This window comes from Bufo gargarizans, chromosome 1 (assembly GCF_014858855.1).
Source record: "Bufo gargarizans isolate SCDJY-AF-19 chromosome 1, ASM1485885v1, whole genome shotgun sequence".
In the NCBI taxonomy this organism is placed as follows: domain Eukaryota; kingdom Metazoa; phylum Chordata; class Amphibia; order Anura; family Bufonidae; genus Bufo; species Bufo gargarizans.
In genome coordinates this window covers 284,585,755-284,603,625 of record NC_058080.1, presented here as the reverse complement: position 1 = coordinate 284,603,625, position 17,871 = coordinate 284,585,755, and the positions used below count along the sequence as shown (strand labels likewise).

Sequence of the window (17,871 nt, the reverse complement as noted above, 5' to 3'; positions counted from 1 at the left end):
TGCGTAAAAAAAACGATTTGATACATATGCAAGTTAACCTGAGATGAGTCCAGCAGCGCCCCCGCATCCTCAGAATCTCCTCCTTGCTCCCCGACGTCAGAAAGCTAGAGCGCTGTAATCTCGCGATGCGTGAGCTAGAGCATGCGCAGTGTCGTCATAGTGTTCCTTCCCTGTGCTGGCATCAGCCTCAGGGAACGAACTGCGCATGCGCTAGCTCAAGCATCGCAAGATTACGGCGCTCTAGCTTTCTGACGTCAGGGAGCAAGGAGGAGATTCTGAGGATGCGGGGCGGTGCTGGACTCATCTCAGGTTAATTTGCATATGTATCAAATCGTTTTTTTCTACACAATAAAAGCACACAGAGCTTTGGGGACTGGGTATTGTGGGTGTGCTAGCGGCCATCTAGCAACCCATGTCCTCAGCTCTATACACAATCCCGGTGACAGGTTCCCTTTAAATGCAAGTATCAAAACCACTTACTATATCTAGTCTTGCGTGGAGTCTTCAATTCAATGCTGCCCAAACCCCTGATGAAGCCAGATTAGCTGGTGAAACATGTTGGGGGGGGAAGTCTTAGGTTTTAGTTTGCTGACCTCTTATGTTTGATTAATACACAGATACGTGCTATGCTATAAGCGATCAGTGTGTGCCAGTGCGCACTACAATCAGAGTGGTGGTGTGGGGAAGTGCACTCCCAGCCACCGTCTACAAGCGAAGCAATTCAATAACAGTGATCTGGCACTAATAATGAGCATCAGCTAGTTTTAACCCACAGTGTTTAGAGCTCACTTATAATAGATGTGCTGACTTCATTTTAAGCGAATCATTAAAAGTTACATTTTATTATCTGGGACAAGAAAGAAAATTAGCCTGTAGCTATGTGATTGTGCAATTCATGGTCAGATACTAAATCATAGCAATCATGTAGATACAGTGATGACTTTCCCCTTTCTAATAGTTGTTTTTCTAAATCTACTTTAAAGGGAATTTGTCACCAGTGATCTCCCTATCAAACTGTTTGCATAGACACATAGCTGTGATTCACCCGATTGTTGATGCGAGGCTTCATTCCTGAGTTATGATACTTTTTCTTAATATGCAAATTAGACCGTTGGTGCAATGAGGGCATCACTATTCCTCTTGTTGCACCCAAGCTCCACTCCTTTCTGTGGCCACACACTCTCTGGCTGCTTTGCCACAGTCAGGCCTTTTCAATCAAAGCAGCCAGGGAGGTGCTGGTCACAGAAAGGAGTGGAGCTTGGGTGCATCAAGAGCAATACTGATGCCCTAATTGCACTAAGGGCCTAATTTGCATATTAATTAAAAGTGGCAACAGATGGATAGGTTGCTGGGGACAGGTTGCCTTAAACGTACAGCAACTTATGACTCCATTGATTTTGCCAATAGTTTCAAATAATAGTTCACCACAGTCATTTCTTGCTAACCAACAAATTGCATGTAGTACAAAAAAGTGCAGGACAAATAGAAATACACAAATTGTTAAAAAATAAAGTACATTTTTACAGTTCATATGCATTACATTTCTCTAGTATGCAATTAAATTGTCTCTACTTGACATTTTTTTAGTGGATCTGTCAGTTTTCCTATGCTACCCTGTATGGGGGCAAATATAGGATAGAGAAGGAAATGCCAAGTTCAGGGGTATGTAGTTTTCTATGATTTAATTAACTAATTTCATCTAAAAGCTATAAAAATGCTGGCAGGACTCCTAGAGAAAGTCTGACTTCCGTTCATCTCGCCCGCACTCAGCAATTCACAGCTCTCCCTCTTATACATGCCCATACCGGAAAAGATGGCGGCCCAGAACTTTCTTGTAGCATTTATACAGTTTTTGCATAAAATTATCAATTTGAAAAAAATGAAACCCAGCATCCCCCTCTATTCTACGCTTCCCTCAGATAGGGTTATGTAGGAGACCAGGCAGATCCATTCATTTAGTGCTTGCTGTTTCCATGATTAGAGCTGGGACATCAGTTGGAAGACGAAGCAGCTCTTCTACCTCTTCTTGTAGAGCTTCCGCCTTCTCATTCAGTAACATCTAGAAAAACAACAGATATTTCATGTATTATATAACTCACAGCGCTCATACATTACAGTTGATGGGGTTGGTCACTTTCTGGATGCAGTTAACAAAGGTGCAAGATGAATACCTGTATACAAGATTGCACTTGCTATTATAGCCATTGTTAAAGTTCTGCATAGTTTTCTACAATTTATATGCCATGCCTCTACGTTTAGCGAATGGTCTGTGCCGTCTACACAGAGGTCCCATTCAAGAGATGGCTGCTGATGGAGGGGCATGCGATCAGACGCATCACTCCTCCACCTCTATCCAAACACACTTGGGAGATTTATCATTTCCTGTGCGCTTGAAAAGTGGCATTAAAAAGTGCGAATAAAAAAAAAAAATATATATATATATAAAAATCGCATCTGCCACTTTTTTCGCCATCCTCGCCACTTTTCTGAAAGGGGGCATGGCCAGCTGCTGCCACAAATTTATCTTCATGTACAATGAAGCCAGAAATCTATGGCAGCTCCGAGCTGTCATAGCTTTCTCGTTAGGCGCACGGACTGCCGGAGGATGCGCCCTCATCAAACATTAGGCGCAACCTTCGGCAGCGCAGGGGGTATCCAGACAGGCGCAGAAAACAGCACTCTTGATAAATCTCCCCCACTGTGCCTATGCTAGATTCCAGTGCTGATGGCAGAAGCAATGTGTTTGCGTGGAGGAGGCTTAGTTATGCCTCTGGTCACGTGCATCACCAGCCGTCTTATGGATGGGAACTCTGCATGGATGGCGTAAAAAATAAATAAAAATCAGCTGAACAAGGGCATGAATCCCAATTGTAAAGCGCTGCGGAATATGTTGGCTCTATATAAATAAAAATGTATATTTTATTCAGCATTTTAGCTGTTTTACCCTGAGCAGGCTCCATCTCTAATTCTCAGTTTCCCCTGGGCTAGTGGGCGGAGACTAGTTGCTATGATGTCTCCCATACACAGACACAAGGAGATCCTGCTCCTCAACTCTGTAGCACATGCTCAGAAGCAGCTTATACAGCAGAAGTAAGCAGTTTTACTGTGAATCCATCAGTCTGACAGTAAAACATTTACTAGCCAGCAGCATGGTCTGCATGTCTCTCTGTGCCTCTGCCTCTCTCTAGTATCCCCTGATGCCTTCACTCTCCCTTTCTCCACGGCCTACACATGTAATCTGATCCTTCAGTGAGCTGCTAGATCTTTAAAGGGGTTGTCTTAGTTATTTTTTTATTCTTTCTATGTTTCTAACTAGGCAAATGTAACAGCTTTCCAATTAACTCACTTTATCTGCAGTGGCTGGTTTCTCAGATTTCACTGAGGGTCACATGACCTGTGATGTCAGCTTCTCTTCCTGCTCTGATAATGTTTGTGCACAAGCCTGAGAGATCTGTACACGAGAGGTCACTGTGCTGGCCACGCCCCCTGCACTGCCAACTGCTGCTTATTGCTCTCTCCCAGGATTCTTAACCCCTTCAGCTGCACAGACTCAGGGCTCAAGCGTTTACTGTGTAGCTGCAGGCACTGACGAGACAAATGCTGGGCACAGGAGCTGAAAGAGAAGTTCTGCAGAGCATTGCAGGTAGAGGGAAAGATCCTGAGTCATTGTACAGTTGGGACTTGTAGTCCTACACATACAACATGCTGCTGATTCTCCCAGCAGGCAGACATATCACTCAGGGCAGCTCTTGTATCCACTCCCTTAGCAGTGTCATTATACAGCTTGGACTTGTAGTCCTACACATACAACATGCTGCTGATTCTCCCAGCAGGCAGACATATCACTCAGGGCAGCACTTGTATGCACTCCCTTTGCAGTGCAGGGGGAGGGGCAGAGATTGTTTTTATTGCAAGTAAACAAAGGGCTAGAAGAGAACCAGGGAAATGAGGAAATAGATATTTTTTGCCTAAAACTTGCTTAGCTTAGTTATATATTGCTGACCAGATTTACAGTTCTATATCTTTTTTTTCCATAACTCGGACAACCCCTTTAAGCAGTGAACTGCCAAATAAGGGAAAGCAGGACGGGTGTGTGATAAGAAGCATTTTCTATCTAACAAGATACAGTATATTAAAAAGTGTCTTCGTTTCACTTGTACTAAAGGTTTAAATGACGGATACTCTTTGACAATGCATTGTTAATTTTACTTATAGCTGTGTCAACGCTCCCAATATGAGAATATTCAGGTGAGATAATTAAAAGCACTGTGTTGGACATGAACATTGAGGGTCTGTAAGGAGCCAGTAGACATGAATAACTGTACTTCTCACCTTGGCTGAGCTGATTATTTGATTTGCCTGACGTTTTGACAAATGTTCTATGGTTTTTACCATCATTTGTGGATCAGCATTGGCCAAATGACCAAGAGTAGTGTAACCTGCATTGTAAAGTTGCCTGGCTCTGGCCTATAGAAGAAAAATAAATATATATTAGTTTTTTATGTTTTATGTGGTTTCTCCATTATCAGGATAAACTTCAAATGTGCTGTACATACACTCATTATACAAAGTAGCATAGTACCCGCCACCAAAACAGCCTTTGGCAGCGCTATAAACCACCCATCTGTGCCGATGATGTCACCAGGCCCATAGTGATGCCTGGTATGTCAACATCACACAAATAGTGCAATGCAGCATGGCAAGGGGGAGATCCGATGCTCCACTCATATGTATTCATGGAACAAAGAAAAGCTTATATCCGGGTTCAGCCCTAAACCTGGAGAACCCCGTTCAGAGAACCGATGCAAATTAAAGGAGTTAGAAGCAGCTTGTAAGCCCTTGAATGGGGAGCCTCTAAGTATACATGTATGCATTGCGAGAAGTAAGGTTCAGACAGTTTGACTGCAACTCACTATTGCTGGTGCAGTTTTCACGTTTAGTGCACATGTGAACTGGCTGTAAGAAATGCATCTTTGTATCCACTTGGATAAAGCATGCAAAAATGTCTGGAGCTCAACACAGGCATGTATTATTCAGTGGACAGCAATCCTGAGTCATTGGTCATCCAGGCTCTAAATTTATAGGGACTTGTACCTTCATGATAGATTTGACGGCCAATTTGCAGATAAAATCAGGCATGGTCTGGTTTATGGACATTAAAGTGGATGTCCATGTTCAGAGCTGAACCCGGACATACCCCCATTTCCACCCCTCTGGTATAAGCATTTCATGCTCAGACGCTCTCCCTTGCCTGCATCACGCAGGGCAAGGGCTATTTTTCTTTTATGTTTTGCACAGTACTAGGCAGAGGCTTCCACCTAGCAGTATTGCCGGTGACATCACCGGCATTAATGGGCGGGCTTCAGCACTGCCCTAATAGTTTTACAGGCTAGGGCAGAGCTAAATCTCGCCCATCAGTGCCGTGAGTTCATCGGCAACACTGTAAGGTGGAAGCCTCCACCTAGCAGTCCCCATGGAGAGCCCGGTACATCATCAGTTCTCCTAAAAATGCCTTTGCCCTGTGCGATTCAGCACAGGGCAAAGGAGAGCATCGAAACAGGAAATGCTCCGATGCCAATATCAGGGGGGCTGGAGGGGTGAAAATGGGGGGTATGTCCGAGTTCAGCTCTGAACCCAGACAACCTCTTTAACAGATTACTGTTCATTAACATTTTGGAGACCATAACTTTCCACAGTTCTTAAATCGATATACCGGTATATGTATTCTGGACTTACTAACCTCCAAAACACCAGCCACTTCCATCAGGGGTATTAGCTCTGATTTCACACAATAACTAAGTTTCTTGGTAACTTCCAGAAGCAGAGCTTTAAAGGCCCAGAATTCATCCAGTTCCTGTTTTGAAGCAGAAGAGCTTTAGTAGATTAAAAGAAACATGAAAAGCATAAACTCCCCATGATAAAATGTGTTTGCAGAGTAATCCATGCGTCAGAGCTGGATGTTGGTTGTGGCCATAGTTCTTTCTCTTTGGCTCTGCTGCAAAAGTACTAGGAGGGCATATGAATTAGGAATCGACCGATATTGATTTTTTAGGTCCGATACCGATAATTTGTGAACTTTTAGGCCGATAGCCGATAATTTATACCGATATTATGTGAATTTTCATTTTTGAAAAAAAATAAAAAAATTCCTGCTGAAAATGAATGTTTATTGTTAATGTGTATTTTTTTTTTTTTTGTAAATCTTTCTTTTTCATTTATACTTAATATTTTGGTGGTTTTTTTGTTGTTTTTTTTTTTTTTTTTTTTTTTACTAACTTTTAGCCCCCTTAGGGACTAGAACCCTTGTCCTATTCACCCTGATAGAGATCCATCAGGGTGAATAGGACTTCACACTGTCCCTGCTGCTCTGTGCTTTGTGCACACAGCAGCATGGAGCTTACTATGGCAGCCAGGGCTTCAGTAGCGTCCTGGCTGCCATGGTAACCGATCGGAGCCCCAGCATTACACTGCTGGGACTCCGATCGGAGGAGGAGGGGATCCTGTGGCCACTGCCACAAACGATCAATAGGGGGGGGGGGGGGGCGCACTGCGCCACCAATGTTAGTTAATACTGGGGTGGGGGGGCCGCGGGCGCACTGCGCCACCAATGTTATTAATACTGGGGTGGGGGTGGGGGCCGCGGGCGCACTGCGCCACCAATGTTGTTAATACTGGGGTAAATCTCATTCATTCATATACAGGAGGCGGGAGCTGGCTGCAGAATGACATAGCCGGCTCCCGACCTCTATGAGCTGTAGCTGCGATCCGCGGCACCTGAGGGGTTAACTACCGTAGATCGCAGCTACAGCTCAGAGGTCGGGAGCCGGCTATGTGATTCTGCAGCCAGCTCCCGCCTCCTGTTCAATTTGAATAAATGAGTAAGTTAACATCATTGGTGGCGCAGTGGCCATAGCTCCTCCCCTCCTCTTGTTCCCTGTTCTCCCATTGGCTGCAGCGGCAGCAGCAGCACAGGGGGAGGGAGACACTGCTTCCTTCTCCCCTGTGCTGCAGAGGGAACACGGAGAGCGCTGTCAGCAGCGCGATCTGTGTTCCCGATTTGTTATCGGAATATCAGCAAAATAAATGCCGATAACAGTTAAAATCCTCAATATCGGCCGATAATATCGGTAAAACCGATAATCGGTCGATCCCTAATATGAATATGTGCAACCAGAACGTGTACTGAATGTGAGTGATAAGGGTGAAGAGGTCTGGACATGCCTTCAACAGTCTGTGGCCTCTGGGCCAGTGGAACAAAAAAATAAATAAAATAAATAATAATAAAAAATATCATAAAAATCAACTGTTTTTCAACACTTTGGCAATACCATACTGACATTTACTCTTCAGCTAATACAACAAACTTTAGAGCAGGCCACAGATTTCAATATCTTGCTCACATTGCTCACAAACAAATTATGTGGGAGGATTTATCTAGTGGAGTTACCTCACAGAAATGCAGTACGCAAGAAGAGAAAGAAGCAGCCGAGCTCAGAAGATTCTGAATAAACCCTCGCGGCATATTGAATTTTGTAGACACTGTCCATATATCCAACTCTTTTGTTAGGAAATGCAGAATGAAGGATAGATAAAGCCGATTCACCACTCGCTCCTCTGCACTCTAAAATGGAATATTAATACAAGAAAATAAAAAGTTAAATACAATTTCACAACCCAGACCCCCTACGTTAAGTCATAAGAAAAGAACCAAAGGAAATCTCCAGCGTGCATAAAAGTCCACCTTTTTTTAAAACTGTTAAAACAAACATCCTCCTGAGCGGAATGCAGTATCAAGCCAAAGTAAAGAAGTGGAATAAGAAGAATAAAAAGATTGTATAAAATAAGCCTTTCATCTATTTTACACAGTGACCCAGTTGTCTGAATAAAATCAATAGATGCTTTCATTCTGGTTTCCATAGGGTAGATCTAAGATTGTGTACTGTATATGTATATTTTCCATACCGTAAATGGATTGCCCCAAACCCTTTAACAAATGAAGGCCCAGAAGCAAACAATTGATTGCTGCCTAAAAAGCCTAATAGGGGCCAGAATGAAAAACATTTTTTTTTTTTTTTACATGATTAGTACTGCTGCTGCTGATTCCAGATGAGTTATTTTTACATGGATACTCATCCCAGTCCCCCTGCAGCGTGCCACAAATGGCGCTGGAATGCAAGGATAGGGCTTCTCCTAGAATCCTCTGCATTATGAGCGTGCTTATGTGTCCTCTCAATGCATTCCTTAGCTGGTTTGCGGGTGCACATAGGGGGTATAAGGGTGAGTATCTACATACAGATTACCGATTTGGAATAATTGGCAACAGTACCATTTATGTATTACTGTACTTAAAGGGCATCTGTCAGCAGATTTGTACCTATGAAACTGGCTGACCTGTTACATGTGCACTTGGCAGCTGAAGGCATCTGTGTTGGTCATATGTGCCCACATTGCTGAGAAAAATTATGTTTTAATAAATGCAAATGAGCCTTTAGGAGCAACGGAGTTGTTGCTGTTACACCTAGAGACTTGGCTCTTTCTGCAATTGCCGCTCCCTCTCCACTTTGACTGACAGGGCCGGGCAGTGAAAAAGTGATCACCCCAGACCCCGACTTCTCCTAAAGTCTTGCACTATGCTATGTGCTTCAGTATACGGCACAGACGAAATACAGGTAAGAGACTCCCCGGCAGTTCTCTTCTGTGCTGCAAGCCTCTTTCCTATACAGTGCCTACGCTGGATACTGAAGCTCATGATGCAGAGAGAGAATAAGTCAGGGCAAAGTCTCATCTGAAAGCTGACAATCTAAACTAATCTAAAAGTCCAGAATCACTACATTACCTCATCCACTTTGGGAGACACAGCTGCTCCCAGGTAGGGAGTGATAGCAGCGGAAAGTGAAAGCAGGTTTCAGCTGCTTTCACTCCCAACCCAATTCTAACAGCTATACCTCCTGATAGAGATAATGCAGATAGTGTTGTGATTCTAGTCTTATTTTAAGGCTTAGATTGTCAGTTTTCAAACAAGACCAGGCCCACATCTCTAGCTGTAACCCTGTCCTAGATATGAAGAAGTAGTCCTCACATCTTCAACTGGCTGTGATCCCAGCCAACCTGAAGGGGGAGTGGGGGAGAGGGAAGGTGACAGCATGCATGCAGGAGTAGAGAAGAAGAAGTGGGGGGGGGGGGGGGACGACTAGCTATAAACTAGGCATCATCATAAATCGTAGTGACTCAGAGTCACAAAGTGCATGCCGTAAAAATAATGTTAAAATTAACCTATCCCCCTTAAAATATTAAAAGCTATTTAATTAATTGATTGATTTAACTTTATTGTCATTTTACATGTATAAATACAGGGTAACGAAATGCAGTGTGCATCTAATCAGAAGTGCAAAGAGCAGCAAGTGCAATAAAAACATGTTATATACAGTTAAGGGTAGTGTAGAAGATAGGAATAGTTATGTATAGATTATGTACAAATAAGTTAAGTATACAGGTGTTTATATTGCTATACAGATAGCAAATATACAGATGTACTATGGACAAATATACTTCCCTATAGTCAGACTCATCGTTGTCACTGATGAGACCGATCCCTGTGGTGTCATCTGCAAACTTGACGATGGAGTTGGATCCATAGCTAGGCCTGCAGTCATAGGTGAAAAGGGAGTAGAGGAACGGGCTCAGCACACATAAGAATTCTTGTTGTCCAGGTGTGAGAGTACACAGTGAAGCGCTGTATATACAGCATCCTCTGTACTCCTATTGCTTCGATAGGCAAATTGGTGAGGACCCAGTGTGGAGGGCAAGCATAACTTAAGGTGTGCCGGGACCAGTTGCTCAAAGCACTTCATAACTATAGGCGTTAATGCTACAGGGCGGTAGCCATTCAGGCACGTTGCTGTTGAGTGTTTTGGCACTGGCACAATGGAGGTGGTCTCGAAGCACGATGGTACTACTGCCTGTGCAAGCGACAGGTTGAAGATGGCAGTAAAGACCCCTGCAAGCTGCTCAGCACATGCTCGAAGCACACGACCAGGAATGCTGTCAGGGCCAGCAGCCTTGTGAACGTTGATGCTGCTCAGTGTGTTATAGACATCTGTAATAGTGAGAGTGAAGGTATGGCAGTCATCAGAGGGAAGGGTTTTGATAAACTTTTCCTTGTTTTTCGCCAAAATGAGCGTAGAAGTCATTTAAGCTCATTGAGGGAGGACACATTCATGGCCGTCTGTGTGGAATTGCTGGGCTTATAGTCAGAGATGGCCTGAATGCCCAGCCACATGCGTCGTGGGTCAGAGTTGACAAAGTGTTCCTCCACCTTCAGCTTGTAGCTGTGCTTGGCCTTCCTGATGCCCCTCTATGTCTGCCCTGGACGTACTGTAGGCCTGAGAGTCATCTGATCTGAAGGCATTGTTACGTGCCTTTAATAAAAGCCGCACTCTCTTGTTCATCCATGGTTTCTGATTTTGGTACACTGTGATCTGCTTTTCTGAGGTAACATTGTCAATTGTGGTGTTGATGTATTCCAGTACGGAGTACGTATAAGAATCGATGTTAGTGTGAGAACCACAGGTGGCCTGAGAGGCAAACATGCTCCAGTCCATGTCTTTAAACCTGCCGTTTAAAGACATGTCTTTAAACCAGCGTTTTCCAACACCAAGCCTTGTTAACATAAATGCACAGTCCTCGGCCTCTTGTCTGCCTGGAGAGTGTGGCGTCGGACTAGCTCGATAGCATTGTCAGATATTACGCTGTGTAGCCATGCTTCCGTGAGTATAATGACATTACAATCCATAAGTGTCCTGTTGGCAGTGATTCAAAGTCGTAACTTATCCATTTTGTTCACCAGGGGCCGCACATTAGCAAGGAAAATGTTGGGTAAACAAAGCCAGTACGGTGTTAGCGCGGCGGGCTAACAGCTAAGCTAAGGCTAACTCCGACCATGAATAAAATATGGATATTTAAGCCTTTACCTTGAAACATAGCCTCGACATTGTTTGGATTATTCAACTACTTAACTAGCGATGCCAAGAGAGACGGGGGTCGAGGTGTTTTGCTCCCCGGGGCCCACCTGACCTCCTCCTCCCAGCTCACCCCATTCCCCTTCTCCACCCTTCCCTACAGTTCCATCTAAATGTTATGTTCATAAGCCATAATGTCCTTCCTGATGCACAGCTTTCAACTCAAGATGTGTTACTTTTACTGGCAAGCCATGGATGCCTTAATGTGAATATCATCGTGTTGTATAACACATTGTCAATGTATGATATTTATGGTAATTTACTATTCTTGCTCAATAAAAAGAAATTTGAAAGAAAAAACTGCAAGTCCCAGATATGAAAGCAGCAGTATATAGAGAATCAAAAGTTATTACATATATTAAAGACATTAAATAGACTAGGTATAGCCCTGCACAGTTATCAGATACAGAGCACTGTGCCTCCACCCCGACGTACGTTTCACTTTTCAGCTGTTAAATTAGTAAAGCTATTGTTTCCCAGTATCTGGTTATGATTTCTTTGTGGGGGTTTGATATTTTATTTTGGTGTATTTGTTAGTGTTCGGCCCCACACCATTACACCTATAGGCATTGGTTGGTGGTTGGTACATTTTTGGGGAGGATTTTCCATGTTCTGCGGCAGGGATTGCAAGTTAGTCCCAGTCACTTGAATGGGGAAGAGATACAATACCAGACAATACCTACGGACCAGTGTGGCGCTGTTTTCAGAAAAAAAGCAATATACTCATCCTGTACAGCACATTCACCAATACATGTGCCAACACTGCTGCAATACACTTTGTATTGTCAGTATACCATAGTACAGTATTACAGCTTCTGCACACTGTTGTCTATTCACCACATATAACTGATAATGTACATAATTCCACTGCCATGTACTTTACCTTCTTCACACTCTGCCCCGATACCTTTCTTGCGAGAAAACTTTCTGGTACACCTACACTTCCAGCCACTTTCTGATCCACAGGGTCAAGCAGATTAAACTGCAAAATAAATTTAGAAAGTACAATCGTGTCATGGCAGGAACATAGCAATTTATTTTTAAAGGGACATAAAAGAACATGTACATTACTTATTCACTTCTTGCTTATATAGCACAAACACATTAAAGGGGGTGTCTCATCTCAGACAATGGGGGCATATCGCTAGGATATGTCCCCATGGTCTTATAGGGTGCGGGTCCCAGCGGTGGGATGGTGCCCCTCAAAGTGGTGGCTGGAGGACTCCGGTCCGGCCACCACCAAGTGCTCTCCCCATAGAAATGAATGGGAGTGCACTGTGCATGACCGGCCACCGCTCCCATTCACTTCTATGGGCCCAACAGAAATAGCCGAGCCAACACTTGGTTATTTTCGGCGGCCCCATAGAAAATGAATAGAGGGAAGCTGTGCATGTGTAGTGCACCCTTCACCACTTGTGGGGCTCAGTTCTCAATATAGGTGTGGGTCCCACCACTGGCTCCTAGCAATATGCCCCCATTGTCTGATAGGAGAGTAACCCTTTAAGTAGTACTGTACAGAGATTGTCTTTGGAGATGAGCAAAGTATTGGAAAATTCGATTTGGCCGCTTCAAATAATTTAGCAAAAAAATTTGCTTACTTCGTCACGAGGCGCATTTCTTTGTAATTAATGACAGGAAATGGTGATTGCGTTGCTCCCCATCATTGTACCCCTCAGATGCCACGTTCATCACCTATTCCGGCATCTGACATGGATATTACAGTGTAAAATAAAAATCTTGACCGGCACGCGATGACATCACCGTGTACGGGATCTTTAATCAAGATGGTGGCGGCCAGCTCTTCGTGCTCAAACAGATGAGATAAGTAAGATTTTTTTTTTTACCGCCATTTCATGGAAAATCAATTCGCTACCACGAAGCATAAGAAAATTCGTCAACGCGGCGAATCTAATTTTCCCTGAAATATGGATTGAAGTCCACTTTTTGTTTTGTTTTTTCGCTCAACAATAATTGTCATCATTCAACAGTTTATACCTCCAATAGCAAAAGTTCACAGGAAGCCAATTAAAGGGCTTGTCCCATCAAGACATTTATGACATAGCCATAGGAAAGACCATATATGCCGTTAAGTCCCAGTCCTACCTCTGGGACCTGCTCTTATCTCAAGAACAAGACCCATAAAGAGCCGACTATTTTTAGAAGTCCTTTGAAAGCAAACAGAGAGCCATACATGCACAGCCAACTCTCCATTAGGCCTGTTTCACATCTGCATTACAACAGATACGGCAGGCTGTTCCAGCCGGGTCCATGACTACTGGGCACTACCGAGGGTCTGTCCAGCCCCATTCACTATAATAGGGACCAGCGGAGGTCCGGCCGCAACATGGCAAATATGCAGAGGATAAAAACTGCTGCGTGCAGCTGTATTTATCTTACCGGGTTGCGGCTGGATCTCCACCGGTCCCCATTACCCCAAGTTCACACTTGCGCGTTTTACAGCGCGTTCGAACGCGATGTAAAACGCATAACCGATGCAAACAAATGCTTCCCTATGGGATTGGTTCACATTTTCGCGTTTTACAGCGCGTTCGAACGCGCTGAAAAACGCCCGACGCATAAACAAGTTCTTGAGCTTCTTTGGGGCGTTTTGTCGCGCGTTCCCGTACATAGACTTTCGGGAACGCGCGACAATGGGCGTTCGCTTGTCTCTGTATGCGCGATTGCAAACGCCCGTACAATCGCGCATACAGAGCGCTCCTTTCAGAACGCTCAGGTGTGAACCCAGGGTTATAGTGATGGGGGCTGGACAGAACCTTGGCAGCGTGCGGTAGCGCCCAATATTCACAGATCCGGCAGACTGTTCCCGGCTGGAACAGACAGATGGATCTGTTTTAACACAAATGTCATACAAGCCTGACCTGTGGCATGTGATGGGGAACAATACTTGAGAAAGGAGCAGCTCCCAGAGGAGGTACCCACACCTATCAGACATGATATACCATAAATGTCCACATGGGAAACCCCTCACACACATTTACAATCCCTAATACTTGAAGAAGATTGATCATTTTACCTGCCTGAAGTAAATCATCCAGTCTGGGCTGTACTGAGTAACCATGTCATAAGGAGTCACAAGGTAGAGAAGATGAAGATGGCTCTGAAGTACTAGTCCTTCCAGCCCTTTTCTCAGATCACTATATAGCACGTCACAGTAGGATAAATCAATCGACCCTATGGAAAATGGCACACATTTACAGTGTACAGAAGCCAAGTATAGTTAACACATTTAGAAAATCAGTACACATCCCAAGTACGCACCTTTGTAAGTTGCTTGACCCAGCCTTGACACCTCAAACATAAGTTGTTCTGTTTCGGAGCACTGTTTAGTGCACACAAGACCTTTGCTTGAAAGATACTCCAAAGATTCTTTTATTATATCCCATAATGACTTTTCTTTGCTCAGATGTTTATGTTGGACACTGAATAACGTATACGATCCAAACTGATAGATCTCTTCTGCTGTTTTTGCAATCTTTAAGAAAGCAAAAAGCCATGTTACACTCATCTGGTGACATCATCCGTTTATATATACATTGGTGATGTCATACCTCGGTCAGGTATGACACTGCACGTATCCATCACAAGTCACCAATGACAGCTGGCAGTTTCATCACATGACAAAGCCGCCACTGTGTTTTGGTTTCTGTCATAATCCAAAGCCACTACACAGATATGAGCCAGAGCTAAATGGGCACATTTTCCAAAATATCACTAAGGCCTCGTTCACATTTCAGTTTGTTTGACGTCCTTGAAAAATACATCCGTGTTTCATCCATAAAGAATCCAGGTTTGGTTGTGCATTTATTTTTCATCCTCTATGTGTCGTCAGTATTCCATGTACAATGCTCAGCTGAACATTAATCTCCCGAGCATCTCTTACCAATGGTCCGTAAAAAAAGACAGAACACAGATGCCATCCATGTTGTGCCAGTGGTTTTTACACTTCAATGGGCATGTTTGGTCTGCATCACAGACAAAAGTAGTGTAATTCTCTGTGATTTTCCACTCGGCGTACTTTCCCACTTGCGGCAGAGGATTCCGGCAGGCAGTTCCGTCGCCGGAGCTGCCTGCCGATTCTGGCAATCCGGACGCAAACTGATGGCATTTGTTGGCCGGATCCATCTGACAAATGCATTGAAATACCGGATCCATCTCTCCAGTGTCATCTGGAAAAACTGATCCGGTATTCATTTTTCCAGCATTTTTTAAAGGTCTGCGCATGTGCAGACCAGAAAGCCATATCCGTTTTGCTGGAACACAATGCCAGAGCCAGCACTAATACACTTCAATGTAAATTAATGCCGGCAAGTGTTCAGGATTTTTGGCTGAAGAGAAAACTGCAGCATGCTACGGTATTTTCTCCGGCCAAAAAACGTAAGAGGGACTGAACTGATGCATCCTGATACATACTGAGCGGAATGCTCTCCATTCAGAATGCATTAGGATAAAACTGTTTTTTTTTTTTTGGTATTGAGCCCCTGTGACGGAACTCAATAAAAACAAAAACGCTAGTGTGAAAGTACCCTAAGGGCTCATTCAGACGGCTGTATGCTGTCCGCAAAAATACTGAATGCTATCCGACAAACACATTAAAGTCAATAAGGATGTGTGCTGTCTGTGGAAAATGCGGACAGCACATGTCAGTGAAAAAACTGAAATGTTAATGAGGCCTAAGAGTTACTTCTCATCTTCCTGCTGGTTCATGATAACATCAGTGTCTGTACGGTGCAGTAATATGACTTTATGTAAAAAATTTAAAACACCACAAATATCTCGTTCTTAATAACTTAACGGGGATGTGCTAAATAACAACAAAATCTCAGATAAGCCCTGTAATTGCCTAAAATAAAAAATAAAAATCACCTTGTATTCTTCACCCTCTTCTCCAGAGCAGTTCCTCCTGCCGCTGTTCGTTTACAAAATGCAGCAGGAACTTGCTGACATATGGCGACATGGCCACTGCAGCCAATCACTACCCTTAGTGATTGGCTGCTGCAGTCACATGCCGTATAGCTGCACATCACTGGGCACCTCACCAACAGTGTGACATGCATAGTGATGTGAAAGTGTACGAAAAATCACTGCTGCAGTCAATCACTGTCCTTAATGTTAGACCACTAAAGACAGTGATTGACTGCAGTGGTTACATGCTGTATACCGGAACGTGCCTGCAGCAGTTTGTAAAGAAGCAGGTGCAGAAGGACCGGACTAGCGCCGCAGACAACAACGCTGAAGAAATGGGAGCGTATAAGATGATTTTATGATGTCGGACAACCCCATTAAGCACAATGTAGTAAAATTGCTCCTAGCTCCCCACTGGTAGACAATACATACCTTCAGCCCAATTAATGAAAGCAGCAAACTTTGTAAACCTTTTCCACAGTCATGCATGAGATTGCTGTAACAGTTCTCTGGTGGTTTACTAACCAGTTCTCTGGCCTGAAAAGTTCAAAGTATAACAAAAAAGCACAAGACAGTGGTAGAAAAGACATTTCAGGATTATGTAGGGCGGGTGTCATGTCACATGCGTAAAAAGGAATGACCTTCTTCTAGCCATTGTGAGTCCCAAACCATTGAATAGGTGAGAAATAGATTTGGTGGGGAAACCCCGTTAATGGGATCCATCAGTTTTGCGCATTCTTTTCACCAGACAGAATAGCACGGCGTGCAGCACCAGATTTTCAGTCAAAAGGCAACAGAAATAAACTGTGAACAAAGCCTAAACTGTACCAGGTCTGAATAACAAATAATAATGACCTGTGAATAAGGCCTTAAATACAGGTTTCTTTGGCTTTATCTGCTGGACTGTTGATTCTAAAGGTTGGAGCAGAGACATCAGCCTCCGCTTATCATGACAACGCTCTTCTTACCATCTTATTACAAATTTCTCATGCGGTATGCTATACTTAACGCCTTGTGCAGCTAAAATTCTCTGGGAAAAAAATAAAAAAAGGAAAAAAGAGACTTGCTATATAGTGTATATTACCAGGTCTTTGTCTTTTTCCTGTAGGATAAGAATACTTTCCCCTGCACTGTCAATACCAGCTCGACCAGCCCGGCCAACCATCTGTTTATATTGGGCCCTCTTGAGGAAATCCTTAGCTACATAAGGTGCTCGCAAAATGACCCTGTAAGAGAGAGTACACCAAGGTTTGGTTACCGGTGTAAAGATCTGAGCAGCCATCGTAGACCTGTCATTTAGTAGGGCTTTGAGTTAAGATGCCTTCATACGAGGCAGATTTTGTTGCAGAAAATCAGTTCCACTCATGTGAATGAAGCTTGCAGAAATCTGTGTGCTTTCCTCCCCCAGTGGAATGAGTGGAAAGGAGAAATAACGTTCTGTATCTGACTGACATTAGCGATGGGCTAATGTCAGTCAGCTACATAACCGCATGCTTTATAACTCCCTGCCTGCCACTGTTCTCATAAAATAATGACTTTTGAACTATGCTAATGAGCCTCTGGGTGCTATTAGGGCGTTGCTGCAGCACCTAGAGGCTCGGTCTACGCACCCTTTGGCACACCCAGGTCCCATTGATTGACTGTCGAGTTCTCCTCATCATAACGCAAGTCCCGGGCCTGCGCCGTCCTGTTTAGCATTCGGCGCAGGCGCAGCAAATGAAGGACAAGCTCCTGGTGCCGGCTTCCTTCGGCGCAGGCGCAGTGAGGAAGTCGGCACCAGGATCCTTCACTCACTGCGCCGAATACAAAACGGGACGGCACAGGCACGGGACTTGCGTGACGATGAGGAGAACTCGACAGTCAATCAACTGGACCTGGGCGTGCCAAAGAGAGCATAGACCGAGCCTCTAGGTGCTGCAGCAACGCCCTA

At 44.0% G+C, this 17,871-nt stretch overlaps 1 protein-coding gene across 4 annotated transcripts in view; it reads right to left on the bottom strand.

Moving 5' to 3' along the window:
* Positions 1–1,246: 1,246 nt before the first annotated feature.
* HELQ (helicase, POLQ like) overlaps positions 1,247–17,871 on the bottom strand; it is a 40,253-nt gene continuing 23,628 nt past the window's right edge. For 3 of the 4 annotated variants that reach the window (XM_044304293.1, XM_044304298.1, XM_044304315.1), the window contains 9 exons: positions 17,026–17,167; positions 16,374–16,478; positions 14,298–14,511; positions 14,053–14,210; positions 11,902–12,000; positions 7,448–7,621; positions 5,741–5,854; positions 4,333–4,467; positions 1,247–2,059 (listed from right to left, as the gene is read on the bottom strand). In XM_044304293.1, the coding sequence (XP_044160228.1) occupies positions 1,952–2,059; positions 4,333–4,467; positions 5,741–5,854; positions 7,448–7,621; positions 11,902–12,000; positions 14,053–14,210; positions 14,298–14,511; positions 16,374–16,478; positions 17,026–17,167 (1,249 nt within the window). In that variant the 3' untranslated portion in view covers positions 1,247–1,951. The remainder of the gene's footprint in view (positions 2,060–4,332; positions 4,468–5,740; positions 5,855–7,447; positions 7,622–11,901; positions 12,001–14,052; positions 14,211–14,297; positions 14,512–16,373; positions 16,479–17,025; positions 17,168–17,871) is intronic. The other variant, XM_044304307.1, reaches the window with a different exon arrangement.